This window comes from Rutidosis leptorrhynchoides, chromosome 2, assembly GCF_046630445.1.
Source record: "Rutidosis leptorrhynchoides isolate AG116_Rl617_1_P2 chromosome 2, CSIRO_AGI_Rlap_v1, whole genome shotgun sequence".
NCBI lineage: Eukaryota > Viridiplantae > Streptophyta > Magnoliopsida > Asterales > Asteraceae > Rutidosis > Rutidosis leptorrhynchoides.
In genome coordinates this window covers 457,407,638-457,429,211 of record NC_092334.1, presented here as the reverse complement: position 1 = coordinate 457,429,211, position 21,574 = coordinate 457,407,638, and the positions used below count along the sequence as shown (strand labels likewise).

The 21,574-nt window shown below is 33.8% G+C and overlaps 4 protein-coding genes across 6 annotated transcripts; 2 read left to right on the top strand and 2 right to left on the bottom strand.

Moving 5' to 3' along the window:
* Nucleotides 1–3,480: 3,480 nt before the first annotated feature.
* LOC139892522 (uncharacterized) lies at nt 3,481–18,689 on the bottom strand. 3 transcript variants are annotated; one of them, XR_011774107.1, is made up of 12 exons: nt 18,498–18,689; nt 18,278–18,406; nt 17,684–17,878; nt 17,392–17,568; nt 16,871–16,995; nt 16,153–16,266; nt 15,943–16,051; nt 15,425–15,543; nt 14,887–15,040; nt 14,644–14,788; nt 13,872–14,068; nt 3,481–3,605 (listed from the first exon to the last, which is right to left on the bottom strand). XR_011774107.1 is itself a non-coding variant. In XM_071875632.1 (11 exons), the coding sequence occupies exons 1-11, from the start codon at nt 18,675–18,677 to the stop codon at nt 13,998–14,000; spliced, it is 1,518 nt and encodes a 505-aa protein (XP_071731733.1). In that variant the 5' UTR covers nt 18,678–18,689; the 3' UTR covers nt 13,698–13,997. The 3 variants fall into 3 exon arrangements, 2 of the variants coding, with proteins under 2 accessions (XP_071731733.1, XP_071731734.1); XM_071875632.1 differs by lacking the exon at nt 3,481–3,605 and having other exon boundaries at nt 13,698–14,068; XM_071875633.1 differs by lacking the exon at nt 3,481–3,605 and having other exon boundaries at nt 13,698–14,068; nt 16,153–16,263.
* LOC139892523 (GRAS family protein RAD1-like) lies at nt 5,573–7,225 on the top strand. The gene has a single exon (XM_071875634.1). It carries the CDS (start codon nt 5,573–5,575, stop codon nt 7,223–7,225), a length of 1,653 nt encoding a protein of 550 aa, XP_071731735.1.
* LOC139889310 (GDSL esterase/lipase At3g26430-like) lies at nt 9,489–12,795 on the top strand. Its single transcript, XM_071872270.1, has 6 exons — nt 9,489–9,744; nt 10,581–10,790; nt 10,877–11,046; nt 11,223–11,493; nt 11,645–11,907; nt 12,628–12,795. Exons 1-5 carry the CDS (start codon nt 9,489–9,491, stop codon nt 11,899–11,901), a joined length of 1,164 nt encoding a protein of 387 aa, XP_071728371.1. The 3' UTR covers nt 11,902–11,907; nt 12,628–12,795.
* Nucleotides 18,690–19,995: 1,306 nt separating the features above from the next.
* Nucleotides 19,996–21,354, bottom strand: LOC139889309 (uncharacterized). The gene has a single exon (XM_071872269.1). It carries the CDS (start codon nt 21,352–21,354, stop codon nt 19,996–19,998), a length of 1,359 nt encoding a protein of 452 aa, XP_071728370.1.
* Nucleotides 21,355–21,574: the final 220 nt, after the last annotated feature.

Genomic DNA, 21,574 nt, shown 5'->3' with positions numbered 1-21,574 from the left:
ATGAATTCGTTCATATATCAATTAAACAGACTCGAGTAGGCCGCACAAGAAAAAGACTCGAACTTCCCGAGCGATATGAAAAAAGAAAAACCTCGTTCATTTATGATCTACGCATATAATATTGTCTTTGTTCGGTTTTGACTCTTTAAAAACATTGAGGGAGGAAAAAAAAAAAAAAAAAAAAAAAAAAAAAAAAAAAAAACATTGAGGCAGAGAATCAGACTTGAGACCTAGCAGAAAAAGCATGATCCCACTAACTATTACTTCAACTATATTGTCCCCGCGATGATAGTCTAATAACATAAAGCGAAGGTCATGGGTTCAATCCCGGTCCCATATCCCTTTAAGCATGAGTTACATGATTTTTCTCTCACATGTTGGCCGTGAGACCGGTCGGTGTGGGGCCGCAAAAGGGTCAATTCCCCCCCCCCCCTTTTTTATTTGTACTTCAACTATACTATGGGTGTGTTTGGCGCAGGAGCTTATGAAAGCTTATAAGAGCTTGAACTTATATAATTTTAATAAGTTCCAAGTAATAAGCTTTGTTTGGTATACATAAAAAGTATAGCTTATGAAAATCATAAGCTCTAGAAAAATAAGCTATTTCTAGTAACTTATGGGAAGAAAAAAAGTAGAGCTTATGAATTGAAAAATAAGCTCCACATAGTTTACCAAACACTTATTGAAAATAATAAGCTCCAACTACTAGCTTCAAAAATAAACTTCAGCTCCAGCTCTAGTCCATAAGCTCCAAGCTCTAGCTACAAGCTCCAGCTAGTTTCATCCAAACACACTCTATATTTGAATGTTAACTATTATTTCAACTATATACTATTATTAAATGTTGAAATGTCGTTTTAATCATTAATCTTAACCTTGTATTGATTTCTTTATGTGTTCTAACTTAACTTGGTTAAGTGCAGGATTGTTTAAAAGTTTATTGTGCCAGTTTTTAGAAATCTTGGAAGTTTGGTGCTTGTTGTAAAACTCTGAAGTTTAGGATCTTTTATAAAAATTAGTTTATTATATACTTTTGGATTTATTTTTTCGTAGTTATTGAAGTAATTCATTTTGTTTCGTTTTTTCTTTTCTCTTTTCCAGCCGATCTAAGGGTTTCTGGAGTTATTTTGTTCATGATTTTATGAACAAAATTACAAATGTGTAGATTGTGATATTCTCGAGAGATTGTTGTAGTTGTGTTTTACTGTTTTTTTTTATTAATTAAACTGCTCATCTGGTTGAAGAACAAATTTTGGTTGTTTGATGTTATTGATGATTGTTCTGGATGTCATAAGAAAGTTTGTACATTAAATGAGCATCTAATAATCTGATTTATTTCGTTGTGTAATGTGTAGGTGTTTTTGTGTTTGTATGGTTCGATTAGTGAGTTCGTGTTTGTGATGGTTTGTAGGGAATTTAAATGGTGGTTGTGTTGTTTAGGCCTCGATGCCTTTGTTTGTATTTGTGTAATCGTGTTTCGAGTCTTCATTGTTCTGATGAAGCTCGAGTTTTATAAAGTTTCAGTTTTTAGCAAAAAAAAAAAAAAAAAAAAATTAATAATCTGATCTGACTATAATCTGACTTCAAAACAAAGATTTAACAACTCCATTTTCCAAATACTATAACAATTTGATTGATTTAAGTTATTGAATTGGTCATGTCTCATTACAAGATTATAACATCTTCACTACTAATAATCAAACAAGTAAATATTAATTACTCCCTCCGTCCCAATTAGATAGTCATGTTTTTCCATTTTGGGATGTCCCAAATTAATAGTTCACTTCCATAAATACAAAGGAAAGGAGATATTTGATTGGTGGATCTGGAGAGAGAAGATATTTTATTGGAGAGAAATGAAGTTAGTGGAATTTCCTAAAACTGTGTGCCCTTTTGTCTGAGGACTATTAAATTGGGACGGAGGGAGTAGAAGATTTGACCAATTCAATCTTAATGCAGCCGACTGATAGAGATGGCAAGACCTTTGTACCAAATACTGAGGGCATTTGGTGGCGGTGCTAGAGATATTTCATACGAAAAAGCCAAATAAAAAGATGAGAGCAAATGTACTATTCGGCTGCAAGGTAAAACGAACGCATACTTTTTGTCCGTAAACAAAGCACCAAAGATAACTATTGTCTTGATAAACAAATGAATTGAACATTATGTTGTTATGCTACAAACAGGGAAACAATGATACATTATATATCTATGAATTACTATTTGTTTAAGCATTGTTTGAACTATGAAACTTGGTGCACCAATCATCTCAACGGCTTACAAATCTAAAGTCGTAACTTTCCAAATATGGGCATACTTTCTTGTTTAGTTGCCACAAAGTTCAAAACTTGATTAAGATGGAATGGGAAAATGCAACAAGTCAACAAAGGTTCAACAAGAACAAGTCAATGGTCTTTGAAGAAGTTTATTTGATTAAGATAAGCAAAGAAATGAGGGTTATATTCTAATATACTCCGTGTATCCGTTAAAATAACGGTTTCATTTTGATTTTTAAAAGTTTTCTTATTCAACTTTTAGTTTAATTATTTTTGTTTGTGTTATATAACATCTTATGCAAATTATACCAATTAAAAAAAAATGTTTTAAACCCGATTCCCTCGTATAAAATTTCATCAAATATTCGATATATAACACAAACAAACATGTTTAAAGCTGAATTTGAGAAAAAAGACTTTTAAAAGTTAAATTAGGACAATTATTTTTTATGGATGTAGTAATAGTTAACTACATATAGTGTATAAACTCTAAATAAACCCAACTAAATGCTAACGGCGCTAAATTCACAATCGGATTTGGGCCAAATCTAATTCATAATCTAATACTATACCACAGTTTCAACGGGAAACTGTCGAACATACAAACTCGAATGAATGTTCAATCTTCTTTTATGAACATTGGACTTTTTTTTATCTCACTTCTCTCTTCTTTTTGTTTATTTGCACGAAGATAGATTTATATTTGCGGATAGAGTACAATGAAACTGTAACTAAACCCCAACTAAAATATAACGGTCCTAAATTCACAATCGGACTTGAGCAGATATGATCCATCATTTAATCATCTTAATAATATTGTTTGAAAAATATAGTCCTTAGAATATTTCTCTATCATAGTTCCTATCGAAATTTTCTATTCTATGTATAATAATAAACTCACACTTATGATTGGACTTGTAATATTATAATAGATCATAGAGAAAATTGATGTGTGACAATATATAAAAATTCATTATAAACATTTAAATATCACCAATTAAAAAAACCATCTTAAACATTATTCAAACAAAGATAGAGCATACACCAGAGCTATATACCATTACATAGTACAAACCAGCTCAAAGTTTTTCAAACAAAGGGATATTGAAGTTGTAATATACTCAAATGTTTAGAACACATTCTTTTGTTTTTGACAAATTCCAAGCCAAATCAGACATATCTTCATGTATTTAAATGGGTCGCTTTGGTTTATTCTCTTTCTCTTATGGGTCAAATGGGTAAATTTACAAGCCTGTTAGAACAGAAACATGCTGAAACTGTAGACGAGTTCTAAGTCATCCGAAATGCAACAGAAAAGTATAAGACCACCTAAATTATTTTACTTCGAAAATTAACACATTATTGTAATAGTAATATAGTTTCCTAATCATAAATCTTTATATTGAACAATGAAAAGTAATCGTTTGCAGGTAGGTTTGTCCAGGACCATTATGACCCACATTAAAAGTAATACAGACAACCATTTTGCCCCATTACCTGACCCTTCCAACCCATTTGCAGGTTGCAGGAAGATTAGTTATGCAACAGAGACCCATTTTGCCCCATTACCTGACCCTTCCAACCCATTCGCAGGTTGTAGGAAGATTAGCTATGTAGTCATTTACTTTGACCACAAAACAAGTAAAAACTAGTCGGTATCAAAATATACGTCCAATTGGTATTACTCCTATATACTAATAGTCACCCAACTTGATCTCGCTTCAGCTTAAACAATTATTGTTTTGAACTTTCTTTTTGTTTGTTCTTACTTTTCATATTCTTCTATTTTCATAATATAAATATATATATATATATATATATATATATATATATATATATATATATATATATATATATATATGGGCAGGATCAATGGGGAAATAACCAATCGGGGGGAAGCGGGGGGAAGCAATTTTTTTTTTTTTCGTTTTTTTTTTCCGTGATCAAGATCACACGAAAATATGAACATTTAGAAGAGACACTTCGTGATGAATGTTATTATTTAGGCGGGAAAACGATCGACAAAAATAACATTCAAGATAATATTGTTCGTGAAAAATATGAACATTTTTTTTTCCATGTTTTGTGAAGTAAAATTTAGCCCGGTTTAGGGTTTAGGGTTTAGGGTTTGGTGTTTTGGGTTTATTCCATAAACCCAAAACACCAAACCCTAAACCCTACACTCTAAACTGTTCGTGTTAAAAACTCAATCTAAATCCTAAATCTAAACCCTAAACCCTAAATTTCTAAACCCTAATATCTAAACCCTATAAACCCTAATATCTAAACCCCAATAGCTAAAACCTCAACATACGCTCGAAAAAGCGATAATTGTTATATATTACTTCTTCGAGCGTTTTTCCGCCAAACTAAAAACATTTATCACAAAGTGTCTCTACTAAATGTTCATATTTTCATCCAATCTATAATGTTCGTGAACAAAGTTTTTTCAAAAAACGAAAAAAAAAAAGTTTTTGCTTCCCCCCGATTGGTTACTTCCCTCTTGATCCTACCACTATATATATATATATATATATATATATATATATATATATATATATATATATCATATATATTTATATTATGAAAATAGAAGAATATGAAAAGTAAGAACAAACAAAAAGAAAGTTCAAAACAATAATTGTTTAAGCTGAAACGATACACACACACACACTAACGGTTTAACTAGGGTATTATTTTCCGCTAGGCTCATTAAGGGTAAATAGTCTAAAGGGAAGCATGTAAGTTTTCACTCATCATCGATATGTGTATTGTAATTGTAAACTACTAAAATAATGTATAATATATTTTATATATAGTGAAAGCATGTATTGCTGCAAATCAGCAACACGCGGTAATCCACACACTTGTTCGTAACATAGATGTCAAAGAAGCTAAAAAGTACTCAAATCTAACACTTTGTACAACAACACTTCATAAGTAGTTGTATGGATAACTAAAAACGTATACTGTTAGTTACTTACCAACAAATTTGGAATATCTAGCCTCATTTATTACTCAATTATTCTAGGACCCCATGCATCATAGGATTGTTATAAACAAGGAGATTAAGTCGCGTATTCATTTAAAAATGACTAAAAGTTGAAATTTTTCATATTTTATTTGATAAATTATTTGTCAATCTACGAAGATGACGATCTAGCATTGGTTGTAACGAAATAAAAACGAAGAAGTTAGTCTATATAAGCTCCAAACACCTGGCTTATGGTTCTTTCAGAGCCCTTTTGGATCTTTAACATAAATATCTAAAAAAAATATCTTGATAGCAGGCTCAGATGGGTCCTCAATTTTTCACACACCCAATTTCTAGTGATGTAAAATTGAATCATCTTAAAACAGGCGTCGATGGAGTTGATCCACGTTTCAGATCCGTTGATACGAAGAGAAAATCATTGTACGCCAATGATGAAGATGATGACATTAAGGTACATACCAATGTTAACGAAACAGAGTTACGTGATCAAGATTTTTCGTTATCTCCGTTATGTCCACGAAGTTATCATTCGTCGGTTTTGGACAATCTTACTGCCCCTTGGCAGTTACTTAATTTGCCTAAGAAACCCTGTGGCTACAAAAAGATTAAAAGAACTGTGAGTATGCCCGAAACTAATGTCGGTATCGGTTTGTTAGATGGTGGAAGTTTCCCTATTCGTCGAAATTTCAGCACCAATAGTTTACCTAAGCTGCAGTTTAGGGACCACATTTGGACTTACACTCAAAGGTATTTAGCAGCAGAAGCGATCGATAACGCGATGTTGGAAAATGGGATGATAGAAAACGAGGGAAACGTTGACGGGATGCATCTGGTTCAGTTACTAATCTCGTGCGCTGAAGCTGTTGCGTGTCGTGATAAAGCACACGCTACGAATTTACTAGCCGACTTACGAGCCAATGCACTTGTTTTTGGTTCGTCTTTTCAAAGGGTGGCGTCATGTTTTATGCAGGGGTTGACGGACCGTTTAGCATTGGTGCAACCGCTTGGAGCGGTTGGACTAGTGACCCCAACGGCGAACGTGAATAATGTCATTGCATCGGAGAAAAAAGAAGAGGCGTTACGCCTAGTTTACGAAATTTGTCCTCAGATTAAGTTTGGTCACTTTGTTGCCAACTTAACAATATTGGAAGCCTTTGAGGGAGAGAGTTTTGTTCATGTTGTTGACCTTGGGTTGACCCTTGGGTTGCCACATGGACATCAATGGCGTGATTTGATCGACAACCTGGCTAACAATGTTAGCCAGGCTGTACGTCGCATCAGGATCACTGCTGTTGGACAATGCGCCAACCGGTTCCGTACCATCGGAGACGAGCTCGAGGTGTACGCCCGAGCTCTAGGCGTACATTTGGAGTTTTCGGTCGTGGAATGTAGTTTGGAAACACTTAAGACCGAAGACATAAAAACGTATGAAAACGAAGTATTGGTAGTAAACAGCATGCTACAGCTTCACTGTGTCGTGAAAGAGAGCCGTGGTGCTTTAAACTCAGTTCTACAAATAATACACGAACTGTGCCCGAAAGTTTTGGTGCTCGTTGAGCAGGATTCTAGCCATAACGGGCCATTTTTCCTAGGGCGGTTTATGGAAGCATTGTATTATTATTCAGCTATTTTCGACGCCCTGGATGCAATGCTACCTAAATACGACACAAGAAGAGCAAAAATCGAGCAGTTTTACTATGCAGAAGAGATTAAAAATATTGTGAGCTGTGAAGGGCCTAATAGGGTGGAAAGGCACGAAAGGGTGGACCAATGGCGAAGAAGAATGAGTCGGGCTGGGTTTCAGGCTGCACCGGTTAAGTTAGCCGCTCGAGCTAGGCAATGGCTCGCAAAGCTCGAGATTTGTGAAGGGTATACGATTGTAGAAGAAAAGGGTTCGTTGGTTCTTGGATGGAAATCGAAGCCTATTGTCGCTGCGTCTTGCTGGAAATGTTGATCAAGTGAAAAGGTGTTGATCTTATGTGTGTTTAAGGTTGAATAAGAGCTACAGAAATAGCTCAGCTCTGATCAATTAGTGAGTGAAGACGCTAATTATGTGGGAGTTAAAGAAATAAAGATTTCATTCTCATTAATATGAAAAGTAAAAGGAAATAAAAAAGAACTTTGAAGTATGAATATGAACAGATGAAATAAAGGAGACAATGTTTGATTTGGTGTGCAAAAATAGGGTGTAAATAGATATGATGTACTTACTCTCATTCTTTTAGTACTGATAGAACAGAATAGAAAGCAACTGTGAATATATTTAAATTGTATCATTAGTAATTATAAATAATTATAAATATTCTTCCAAGTTGCAACTTTGAGATCTATAATAATGTACAAAGTTATAGTTCTACTGAAAAGTATGGGTTGAGACTATTTGACAAATTTTCTACCTATTGTAAAATCAGGTGGTTTAAGTCTAGTCTATTAACCAAATATTATACATTATATTTTACACCCACTGCACTAGAAATGTAATCGAAGTCATATTACTCGTAAAATATTGGTTTTTGATTTCCATAGTATAGTATTTTACATCTTATTTATAAACCAGACACAACATAACAAAATAGCAAAATGGAATGACCTATTGCATTCTAGTATACTTTTGCACCATCAACAACCTATTAGGTAAATCTATACCTGGCAAATCAAACTTGTCTAAAACTCAATGGGTCTTAGACACATATAAAGAAATGGGTCAATTGGGTCAAAATTTATCAACTCCAAAAAATAGAGACGGGTCCAACGGATCGTGTATATGGGTCCAACTTTCAGTAGTTTCACATTTCATTCAGTTTTCAGTTTCGGATTTAATTTTTAGTTTCATATTTCTGTTTTAGTTTCACATTTCATTCAGTTTTCAGTTTCGGATTTAATTTTTAGTTTCATATTTCTGTTTTAGGTTCCATGTTTCAAGTTTCACTTTCACATTTTAGATTTGTTTTCAGTTTCGTGTTTCAATTCTCAGTTTTAAGTTTCGCGTTCTACATTCGAGCTTCATGTTTTTGTTTTCAATTTCTCGTTCCAGTTTTCAGTTTCACGAGTGAGTTTTCTCTCTTTTCAATTTTAAGTTTTGTGAAACGGAAAACTGAAACATGAATATAAAAATAGAAATGTCAATCTCGAAATTGAAACGCAAAACTGAATAGTGACACGCAATATGTGAAACTTGAAACACAAAACTGAAACGCGAATGTGAAAAACTGACTGAAATAAGAAATTGAATCTTAAATCCAAATCTGAAAACTAAAAACAAGAACAGGAAAACTTAAACACAAGTCTGAAAAATTGAAACGCGAAACTAAAATAAAAACGTAAAGCTGACAATTGAAACGCGTATCATTTAACTTCGAGAAACGGGTCTCGACCCAATCCAACCCGATCTAACACATTTAGACCCAACCCATCTGACACGTCTTAAAATTCTGACCCGTTCGACCAATGACCCGTTTCATCCCAAAACCCGTTTGATTCTCGATCCACCCCTACCCGTTTACCAGGTATAGATAAACCCCACTTATTGCTTTCTAGTTTACTTTTGTACCATCAACCATCCCAAATTAACTTATGTCATTGAAAATTTACAAAAGCACAATTAAAAATGAGATCCATCTTTGTATTCATTCACATTTTACAATCCTATTCTCTCGGTATCTTTCTATAAATTTATATGGCACTAAAGACTATAAGACTATTGGGCATGGTCGCATGGATTATATCGAGAAAGTTTGTCGTCGACAACAGTGATTCAGTTTTCATTTCGTCTTGAAAGGAAGTTTTTAGGAAGTATTATTGGTTGAGTAGTAAAAAGGCCCAGTTGATTGTAGGTCCGTATCGTTGAAAAAATATGTGCAGGTTTAAATCGTAGGGGAGTTTTCTCCAAAGTTGTGCCTCTGATATCCTTCACTCTGTGCGGGCCAAGCAGTTAACCTAAAGCATTCTGGTTACCGTTTTCGCGATGGATGCGAGGAGTTTCTTCCTAACGGGTGCGTGAGTAGCAAATGAGAGAATTCGATGCCGAAATTGCCGTACTAAAAAAAATGTTGCCTAATATCAGTGTTTATTCTTAGGAGGAAATTTAATGATGGATGAGAGTCTAATAACGTTCTTAGTTAACCCCCAAAATACGAATGTAGTACTGGCTTTTTTTTCACATACATATGGTCCACCACCTATTTTATTTATTGAAAAATATATCTTCTTTCTCTCTAATGGAATCTCACAGACTAAAATCAACGTTTCTAATTTGCAAGCAACTAACTTTTCTTCTATTATTACTGCAACCAATATTTATATTCAGTTTACCTGAATGCAAATTCCCTGCAGTATTCAACTTCGGTGATTCGAATTCAGATACCGGCGGTTTATCTGCAGTTTTCGGACAGCTTCCTCCACCCTACGGCCAAACGTACTTCCATTCTCCTGCTGGTCGCCAGTGTGATGGACGTCTTTTAATGGATTTCATTGGTAAGCATTCATTTCGTTACATCTGTTCGTTGTCTAGCATTGTAAGCTCTGTTTTTTAAGACATTTTGCAAATCAAAGGCTACTTAATTCGAATTGAATGTGTTCATTATTATTAGGTTATTTTTAAATTTAAATCGTCGATTGACTTGATTGAGATTTCTCCGTTACAGACAAAAACAAATAATCACGACCAAAAGTTAGTACTTTATGATTATTATAATAATAGATACTCACTCCCTCCCATATTTATTGTCACCAGACAAAAAATACATAGTTTAAGAAAATTCCAATAATTTCATTTCAATATCTTCTTAGATCCACAATGAAATATCTTCTTTCCTTTCCATTTATGGAAGTGGACAATTAATTTGAAACATGCCAAAATGAAATAGTGGATAGAGGGAGTAATAGATATAGATATAGATATTAGATATACACATACAAAAAGTTATACTAATATTTTTTTACAATTATAATATTATAAAAAAATACTACTGACAGTGGTCATTTGATACCTTAGTACTCCTCCGTCCTAATTTAACCGTTCTAAAATAGAAAGGCAATTTAATCAATAGAATTTACAAATAAGAAAATAAAAAAATAAATAAAAACTAGAGACTTGATATTTCCAAACACTTATTTGATAGATCCACTTAAATTGACTAATTTACCCTTAATGATATTTTATATAAATTTTCCATTTCAAATCATTTAAGGGTATTACTGGAAAGTGATAACAAATATGTTTGGATTTATCAAAAACATGGTTGGAAATATCACCACCCAACTTAATATTGTAAATATATTTTGTACTAAGTTGAGTATTTTATATTCAGCTGAAGGTTTAGGATTACCTCACCTTAATCCATTTCTTGATTCAATGGGCACAAATTTCAGCCACGGAGCCAATTTTGCGACTGCCGGATCCACAATCCGACGTCAAAACACTACCATTTTCCAAAGTGGATATAGCCCCATTTCCTTAGACGTTCAGTATGTCGAATTCTCAAATTTCTTGAAAAGGTCACAAATAATCCGTGAAAGAGGTACTCACATATATATTACTTCTATATTATGAATTTATGAAATTATGAAATATATTATATTATACTTAAAATGGCAAATTTTGCAGGAGATGTGTTTAAGAACCTGTTTCCGCCAAAAGAAAAAATTTCTAGTGCTTTATACACGTTTGATATAGGCCAAAATGATCTAACTGCCGGATACAAACTCAATCTGTCTACTGAACAAGTTAAAGCCTATGTCCCAGAAGTTATATCACAGTTTAAGACTACCATCAAGGTGAGATAGTGTGCCACTTTGTTGTCATTTTCACAAATCGCGATTTCCATTAATTCGGTGTCACTTTTATCGACTATTTTCATTGTAAATATAAGAAATCATACGAGGTTGTAAGTGGTTGAATACAGCCAAAATTAGTTGTGTTGTAACGTTCTTGTATTACAATCTGTAAACAGAATGTGTATGCTCTTGGTGGGCGAACATTTTGGATACACAACACAGGACCAGTTGGTTGTTTGCCTTATATATTGGATACGCACTTGATCACAGCGGCACAGGTAGATAAGCATGGTTGTGCCTCAACATTTAACGGCGTTTCACAGTATTTTAACCAAAAGCTCAAGGAAACCATAATACAACTCCGAAATGAACTTCAGTTGGCTGCAATCACCTATGTTGATATCTATTCAGTCAAGTATTCACTCATTGCCCAGTCAAAAAAGCTCGGTAAGATTGTGTTTAATTTGAACCATTTACTTAATTATAAACTGGTTACAGTTGTACGTCTTTTATCACTAATGGGCGGAGTGGGTCAACAAATTTAAGTCGTCGTCCTTAAAGATTAGCCGATTGTCAATTTGTGATGATATTGTGATAGGATATGGTGACCCGTTCTTGGTGTGTTGTGGGCACGGTGGAAGATACAATTTTAACAATGCAAGAAGGTGTGGGACAACAAAAATGGTGAAAGGTAAAGAAATTTTGATTGCAAAGTCTTGTAAAGATCCTTCGACGCGAATCCTTTGGGACGGGATTCACTTCACTGAGGCAGCTAACAAATGGATGTATGCTAAGATAGTCAACGGGGCATTCAATGATCCACCAGTTCCATTAAACATGGCTTGCCATATATAAAAACAGGTGAAAGCAATTGGATCCGTATAGGGTCACTGATTTTTTTTTTTTTACACATCAGTTTGGGATCACCCAGGGGACTAAACCACCCACGCGTTCACCTCCCGTAGTTGCATAACCCGCTCCCAACTACTGTCCGGAAGGAAACCTAGACCAATCCGAAGGCATGTTGTGAGTTTAAGTGTCTTGTTATTATGTGAACTTATCAAAATAAGTTAGTGTTGTCGATGATTGCTTATTTTGTTTATCTATCATGCACTCCAAATATTGAGAGTTAAAAAACTACATTGATATATCCACTCTTATACTCCCTCCGTCCCACCTGAAATGTCCACTTTGACTTTTTCCAGTCTTCCTAATTCAACTTTGACTTTAGATATTTTTGTTAGTGTTATATAATATTTGATGAAAGTTATACCAATGAAAACACACTTAAAACTCAATCATTTCATATAATTTTCATCAAATATTATATAACACAGACATAAATATTAATAGTCAAAGTTGACAAATAAAGACTGTCAAAAGTCAAAGTGGACACTTCTGGTGGGACGGAGGTAGTAATTTGCTTGACACAAATCAACTGAGAACATTTTTTTAATTGCAAAATCGCTTTACATCAACTAATCTAACCAACTTAACCGATCGAACCAAAAAAACAATTGAAAATATTGATTAACTGAAGTTTTCAGTATTATAGTTCAATCATTCAATGTGAATTTGTAGTATAATTTTTTTCAGAAAGGCAAATCAGCATTTTATTGTCAGCTGAAAGCAAGTTCTATCAGAGACAAAATAAAAAATGGATAGAGTGATGGCAATTCGAAGGTAGGGGTGTGCATTAAACGGTTTCACTCACGAAATTGACAGAACCAAATTGATTTTATTGAAGTGGGTTGGCTAATTTGACTTTGGTTTTACTCACAAAAAGTAACGGTTTTTGGTTTAAGTTTGTTTGTAAAATAAACATTATTATTATGCTACTCGTATTATTTATGGTACATATATTAAATATTTAATATTTAGTTTATATGTATCTGTATATTTATATACTGTAAAATGTAAATGTTGCAACCTTCATATGTTCTTGGCAAGATCTTCTTCATCTTTACCAATTAACCTAATTTCTAGCAATCTATCAATGAATCCTGGGTTATGGTGGATCATGGTACACATTTTAAGCATCTGCACATAGTACATATTTCAGAAGAGCAATCATCCTTCATTGCTATTGCACTATCATCAATTCATCAAACGAACTTATATTTCTATTTTTTGAGGACTTGTATTTAGGAAACCTATAAATTTTCAAGTCGTTTGTTAAAAAAATAAAAATAAATCATAGATGACCATTAGTGCTACTTCAGAACGATCTATGGAAGCACAAGCAGGAGCATCGATTAATTCACCTTCTTATACCGGACATGTGTCCTAAATAGCAGACAAGATCCATGTCCTATATATGGGACATAGCCCGTGTTCTGAATAGCGGACATGTCGTGTCCGATATAGCCGACAAGCCCGTGTCATATATAGCGGACATGGCCGTTTTCTAGATAGCGGACATATCTTGAGTCCTATATAGCAGTTATAGCAGTCAAGCCTGTGGCATATATAGCGGACATGGCTCGTTCCTACATAGCTGAAAGCCCGTGTTCCATATAGCCAACATGGTCGTGTCCTAAATAGCCGACATGGCCCGTATCCTATATAGCTGGCCCGTGTCACTCAGACTAAAAAGACTAGACCACTATAACCAATTACAAATTACTTAATTTAATAAAGTACATCCACATTACAAATCACTCAATCTAATAAAGTACATCCACGTTACAAAATTAATTAATTTATTAAATTTAAATTTAAATAATGATACAAAAAAGAGTTAAAAGACCATTTCTAATGCACAATGTATAAGTGACGTAACATTATTGCTAAAAAAACCTTGCACCTAATGTTGCGGTTCTTACCTTCAGAAATTGGAGAAGGAAGATTACTGGATGATGTTGAAAAAATGGAAGAATTATCAAATCTAAGTGGATTTGTATATATAAGGTTGCCAGAGACACAACACACCGGTGGTTTCTGCCTTCCAGTTACTTCCTCCATCTTGGTGATCTTTTGAAAAACTTCCGTCTACGTAGGCTTCTAGACTTCAAATCATCATCTGAAACAGAATAAATTTAACTTGGGTGTCATTTGTTTTTCAGTTTGCACATCTTATTATGCCTTATGTCTACACGCCCGCAGATGTTTATACAGCAGACTATATGTTTTTCTGAAGACACATATAAAATAATGTCTTATTCTGTGTGCAAACTCCCAGATTTAGAAATATGCTTCTAAGTGTTGCAGACAAGATTATGTTATTTTGCAGAGACATATAAACAAAGTCTTCACTATTCAGCATGACCCTTAGGCCACATCTTTATCACAGAAATGGTCCGAAGATCTTCAGAAAAAACATATTAAAAAACAAATGTTACCTTAATCAGCTTACTAGTTGTATCATAGTGGTAGCAATCTTTAACACGTTTACTTGCAACACATTGGTTCTAAATTATGCTTTAGTTACAAAAAAAAAAAAAACAGGCCAAAAGTTGTCCAACGCGTATTCTTAATTTGAAAAGCTTAGAAAAGCGCTTTATTACAGAAAAAAAATTATGTAGCCGCTTTCAATCTGTACCAAAAAATTACCAATATAACTTTTTACCCAAAGTATCCATACAGTTCATGCAATACCTTTAAGTCTGCCCGAATGATACAAAGCTTCTTCAGCAATGGGTCGCCATTGATCAGCACACGAGTAAGTGAGTCCAAGACCGACACTAAGCCCTCTCAACAAGTGCACCGTACGTAGAACCGAAAACAACTCCTCCGGGAAGGCCTAGTCAGCATTTATTAATAAAGTTTAGTACGGGGTAATAAAGTATAATTTCATGGAGTATATTTCAAGGCAACAATAATTTCTATTACAACATAAACCTGTACAGCAATCTTCTTTAACGATGAATCATCTGCAAAAGGCTGCATCATATTGACTCCAGGTGGCAACTTTGTGTCAAACATAACCTGTGCTAACTTGAACAGTTCTGCCCGTTCATTCTCGCATAGGCTCAATGTATCAATTCCAAGTTCCCTGATAATATTATCAACGTTCCAAACAAAAATATCATATCAAATACTGCACAAGCCAACCAAAGCACCTTGTGTTTTTATTATGTATACTTGGGTTGTTTTCCTCTTTCCCAGTAACCACAAAACATCATTTCAAGAATTAAAGATGGTAGTTATTCTAAACCATTATATACAAAAGTCGTTCAATTCTTATGTTTTACCACTAACGAGTCAAATTGGTAAAAAAAAAAAAAAAAAAAAAAAAAAAAAGGTTCGGTGGCCTCAACCTGATATGTTCCACCCCATAAAAAAAACGGAATTTTTTAACCCGTAGCCAAGTACCTAACTCGAGCCACCTATAACCACATGTATAGATGCAACAAGTTGTGTAAAGATGTATATTTACCTAAGGCCCTCAGATGCCCTTACGTGATCATTATCCGCAATAGCAAGAATCAAATTCGCATAACCAAGTCTCAAGGGTTTCGGAAGGTCTTTGACTTGTCCATAGTCAAGCAAAGCAACCTAAGCGACAAAATTTGGGAATGATGTTACAATATATAAAGAATCAACAAGAGTTATGATATCGCCTAAAATATACACAATTTAGGAGGTAATAATATCCCCCTCATCCGAGTTCTTTGAGTAGCAAATGATATGATTTTAATACTTAATTGAGTTATATTTGTTAATCTCTAAAGCTGGTCCAACTTAGTAAAGGAGCTCAATTCTTGTTCGACAACCTTGTCTTGCCTAAACTATACAATCAAACGATTGGTGGACATGCCAATTTCACGCCTTAGCTAGAATAAATCAAACTTAGTATTTGAATTCTTAATCAGTTTCTCAAAACAAAAAAAAAATGTAAATGTTGCAATTTCAAAGACATATAGGGAGTATTTAACCATTTGGTTTCTCATTTACCTCCGAGCCTTTACAGATGAGAATATTTCCGGGGTGCGGATCTGCATGAAAAAACCCGCTCTTGAGTATCATTTGTCCATATGCAAGTCCCAAACTTTTTAGAATTTTCCTACATTAAAATTTATAGTGTTGTTAGATTTGCATTTATTTTAAAATTTGAAAGCAATGTTGCAACAAAAGTTTCATACTCTCGGGGTCTATGGATCTTACTGCTTTGCTGCTGCTGCAATCTTACCGTCAGGATTAATCCCTCTTTTAATGATTTCGTCTTTGAGATTTAGAATTGGAATTCCATCTATATATTCCATTGCCAAGACCCTCCTACTAGATACGAATAAAATGAACAATTATTAGTAGTGAAATAACTTGAAATTGTGTTTTCATCATGGACATAATGCAAATAAAGTCTTAGGATGTGTTTGGTTGTAGTACTTCGAAGAATTCAATGGAATTGAAATCTTGATTCCATTCCATAAAAGAGGGTTTGGTTCACATTTCATGACATTCCAATTCCTTTAATAAATTTAAAGTCCATCAAAAACATTCGACGAACCAAACGCTGTCCTTTGATTGTTTGTTATACATAGAGTTTTATAGAATCAATATTCATGTTTTGACTTTGCAGGTCTTTTCTTTCCAACTTTGACTTTAAATATTTTTGTTTGTATTGAATATTATTCGATAATAGTTACATCAATGGATTGGTTTTTGAATATATTTTTACCGGTATAAAGTTCATCAAGTATTATATAACATAAAAATAATAATTTAAAGTCAAAGTTGGAAAGAAAAGACTTCTAAAGTTAAAACAAGACTATTAATATGGGACGGAGGGAGCATATGTTTAAGAAATTCAACGGCAAATTTAGATATGTGAAAGGTTCAATTGAAAAATAAAAAAACACACGTAAGAAATTTTTTTACTTACCTAGTAACCACACTCTTGATCAAGCGTGGCACTTTGACCACGGGCTTTTTGTTATTTTTACTCAAAAAATGTCTAATTCTATCCATCGCATCAGCTTCTCTGGTGAAATCGAATTCGTACCCTATCTTAAATGACAAGAATGGGCATAAGGTTATTACCCGCATACACAAAACAACAACCTATTATGTAAAAACAAAAGAACATTCTTTTTGAACCTTGAATGCTTTAAAAGGCTAATATACATGATCATGCTTAATTTTGAAAAGAATTACGAAAAGGGTGTTTGGATTTGCGTCTAATGTGATCATAAAAACTTTTGTGAATATCAGGCAAAAACATATTTTTCAGACTATTTATTGTCAAAAATAAACATCTCTGGAGAAACAAGAAGTTGTGGAATAAATAATTATTGAGATGAATGTAAAATTTAAGTCAAAAGAGTTACAAAAACGCACAATCAATCACAACTTTGAAGTCCTAGTTCATATGAACAAATAAATGTGATTCTGATTAGTGTTCACCTGGTTCTCCATTTCTTTGCACACAGAGACAAAATCAAAATTTAAATCCATCTTTTGTACACATAACGCAAAAGCCTGTAAATTACTAAGGTCAGTCATCATCAAATCTTGAACGCCCGGATGTTGTACCTTCACAACAACGTCTTTTCTATCACCTTTCAGCCTAGCTCGGTGAACCTATATGATATAAGTAACATATGTGAGCAAAACTTTTTGCTAAAAAACATGTCAAATCCAGGTTCACGACGTTTGAGTGAAATATTATGTTTCGAGTGGCAATAAAGTAAAGAACCTGTGCTATTGAAGCAGAGCCGATAGGATCCCAATCGAATCGGTCAAACAATTCGTCAACACTTATACCCAACTCATTTTCAAGAACAACGCGCACCACATTTGATGGAGTTTGAGGAGCATGATCACACAAAGTTACTAACTTTCTAACCCATGCAGCCGGGGCTAAGTCAGGTTTCCCAATGACTTGAGCCACCTAACCATAACCCAATTTTACATAAAGACACAAACTTTTTTAGTATAAACAACATTGGAGTAACTAGAACATATAAAAATGCATTTTTTTACAAAGTTACCACCAAATCTCATATACAACCCAAACTGATAAACCTTCAAATTGATTCACACCTTAATACCTTAATGGGTAACAAAATAACATAAAAAGTCACACCCTCTATGGTTAAGGTGTAGGGGCCAGAGAAAACATGAAAAAGTATGAAGTTAGATTTATAAGGATCAGCATATTCACACAAAAAAGTGTAAAAAACTGTCACAATTTCACAATCAACAAATAAAGATTATACCCAACAGAGAAAAAGCAAAATTTGAAATTAAAGAATTGTACGCATTAAAGGAAAATTGTAATTAAACTAACCTTGAGAAAGAATCCACCCATGTCATAACACATGGAATAAATTTTATCAGCAGCATGCTCATGTTGTCTCTCCCACATTGCTTCTGCCTTTTTCACATCTTTCTCAAAACTAACCCTAATTTGAAATACCTATAACAACACACACAAACACCCAAATCAAGAAATTAAACAAAACGAAAATTGGGGCAAAAAAAATTGAATCTTTAGCTTACAAACTTACCTTATACCCAGCGTATATATCAGCAGCCCTAGCCCAAAACTGGAAGGATCTTTGCAAAGGTCTAAACTGTGTGGATAAATTTTCTTGAAATTTTTTATGATCGACAGAAAAATGCATTCTTGAAATTCTTAGTTTTGGGATTTTTATGATTATCGTGTTCTTCAAATTAAATGGATGCATAAAGGTGCTTTCTTTTCTTCTCTTTCAAGCTAAGAAAATAAATGGTCAACTGGGTACTTCAGAATTTTAAACGTGAAAAAATAAAATATAAAATATAAATGGTCCTATAGTTTGAAGATATACGTGCCGAATCATGAGTATGATCTTTGAAGACATGTCTATCTTTGATAATTTCGTTGAAAACGATGTATTTGTCTTTATTTCGTTCTGATATATAGGTTGGTCTATCTTGTGAGGTACACCGGTGATGGTATCATTTATCAAAGGAAGTTGATACTCACATATCAATTTTTAATCCATATACACTTAATTTATTTTTTTTTTTAGCAAAGAAACAAAAACTATATAAAAAACTTGAACTCCAAAAAAGAGACAAAAACAAGAATTACAACAGGACTATCTTAAATTAAGGCTCGAAGACATAAAACCACTTTAACTAAGACATAACCGAGACGCTAACTAAAACCACTCTAACTTAATTTACTAATATGTACTTACTTACAATAATAGTGGTTGGACTCCCTAGATAAATTTAAGGATATAATTGTAAGCTTTATGGTAAAAAGTATGTACAGATCAAAAACTGATGTGTGAGTATCACATCTCTTTATCAAATACTAAGGTTACTCCCTATCGTAACTAAACTATTCACCCTTTTAACCTTCCACATCAGCGCCACATCAACACCAACATCCTATAACTAACTCATAACTAAACACTCCATATCATGACTAAAACAATACTCCTCTTAATATACAACGTACAAGCAATAAAGCACCAAGTCCAACAATAAAAATCCACTGGGACCTACAATTACTATAACTATCCCTCTTTCTTCCGTTAAATCCATGGTGAAATCCTATAACTAAAACCTATAATGAATTGGTGCCTATGGCACCAAACGGGTAATGAATGCTACATGGCCTTATAACGACGGGTAACGTATCCATAGGGTGTGGTCTAAGGCCACTTGCTATCATACAATCCTTTCACTATCATTTTCTATTTTCTCTGACGCATCAGCGTCACATCAGCACAAACCCTTTAACATTCCTTTCACTAAATACTCACTATCATACACTACATTTCAAACTTTAACAAATTTAAAATTATTATTTAAATACAATAAATAAATACAAATAACATTTTATTAAATAAAATAAAAACATTACATTATTAAAAATTAAAAATATTACATAATTAAAAAATAACATTTTATTAAATAAAATAAAAACATTACATTATTAAAAATTAAAAACATTACATAATTAAAAATAAATAAAAGACAATACATAAATAAAAAACACAATAAATAACGCTAATTGTTTCGAATAATATAATCATCCGGGAGTGTCCAAATGTGTTCGATCAAATTGTTGCGAAGGACATGATGCGCTCTTTTATCTCGCATCTCTCGATCCACCCGATCTTGGAGCGCAACTCTCTCCGTCCAAGTACGTCGCGGCATGTTTTCTCGTTCGCGGAGATAATCCTCTTCGAGGTCGCATATGTTGCGCTCGTTGTCTTCGGTGATCATGTTGTGAAGTGTAACACAAGTGTACATGATTCGACGTATTTTACTGATACTAAAAGGTCTTGTTGGGTGTTTTAGTATTGCCCAACGACCTTGAAGAACACCGAAAGCTCGTTCAACGTCTTTTCTCGCGGCTTCTTGAAAACATTTAAACTTTACATTTTTTGGCTCAATTAGACATTTAAACGACTTGACAAGTGTTGCCCATTCTGGGTATATGCCATCTACCAAGTAATATCCTTTTGTAAATTCGTGCCCGTTGATAATGTAACGGACCTCCGGATCTAGACCATTCAATAAATCTTCGAACAAATCCGATTCATTAAGAACATTAATATCATTGTTCGAACCCGATGGACCAAAGAAAGCATGCCAAATCCACATATCGTAGGACGCAACCGCCTCGAGCATTATTGTTGGTCCTTCGTGATCACCCATGTGGTAATGCCCTTGCCACGCAACTGGACAATTTTTCCAAGGCCAGTGCATGCAATCGAGACTACCTAACATACCCGGAAAACAGTGCATCTCCAAATGTTTGGCATGCAATCGACGAACATCTTCTTCAATTGATTTCCTTAAATATTCTCGCGAAAACATATGAATAATACATTTGCAATAATTTTTTAAACAATCACGAGACGTTGATGCGCCCATGTGTAAATACTCATCGAATGCATCAGGCGCAATGTCATACGCCAATTGACGTATGGGCGATGTACACTTTTGAAAAATATTGAAACCGAGTTGACCGGTTGCATCGTACCGTTGATCAAAAAATTTAAAATAATCGGGTCTCGGTTGAGAATTATACGATAGAATAGCATGACTAATATGCATAAACAATGACTTACTCATTCGAAATCGATTTCGAAAATAATCACCAGGAAATGTTGGATTATCCGAGAAATAGTCGTAAAACAAACGATTACCAGTATCAATATGATCTCTTTGTAACCGGCGTCTTCTAATATTTGTACGAGAATTTCGAGCCTCATCTTCTTCGTCCATTGCATCAAGCGAATCGAGTAAGTTAGGCGCGCTGTAACCTTCTTGAATTAAATCTTCATCGGAATCGGACTCTGCGCTATCACTATCCGTCTCGCTTTCGCTCTCAGAAAGTAATAAATCTTCCAAAGCCATTTGAATTTTTTTTTTTTTTTTTTTTTTGAAAATATGAATTGAAGGTTGAGAGTGTTTGATATAGAATAAAAATTGAAAGTGTAGTATGAGTGTGTGATTATGTTTGTGTAGTATGTGTTTGTATTTATAGAGTAAAAAAGTATAAAATAAAATAAAATAAAATAAAAATAATTAAAAGTTTGGAGCCGTTGGAAAATAAAAAGAAAAAAAAACACGTGGG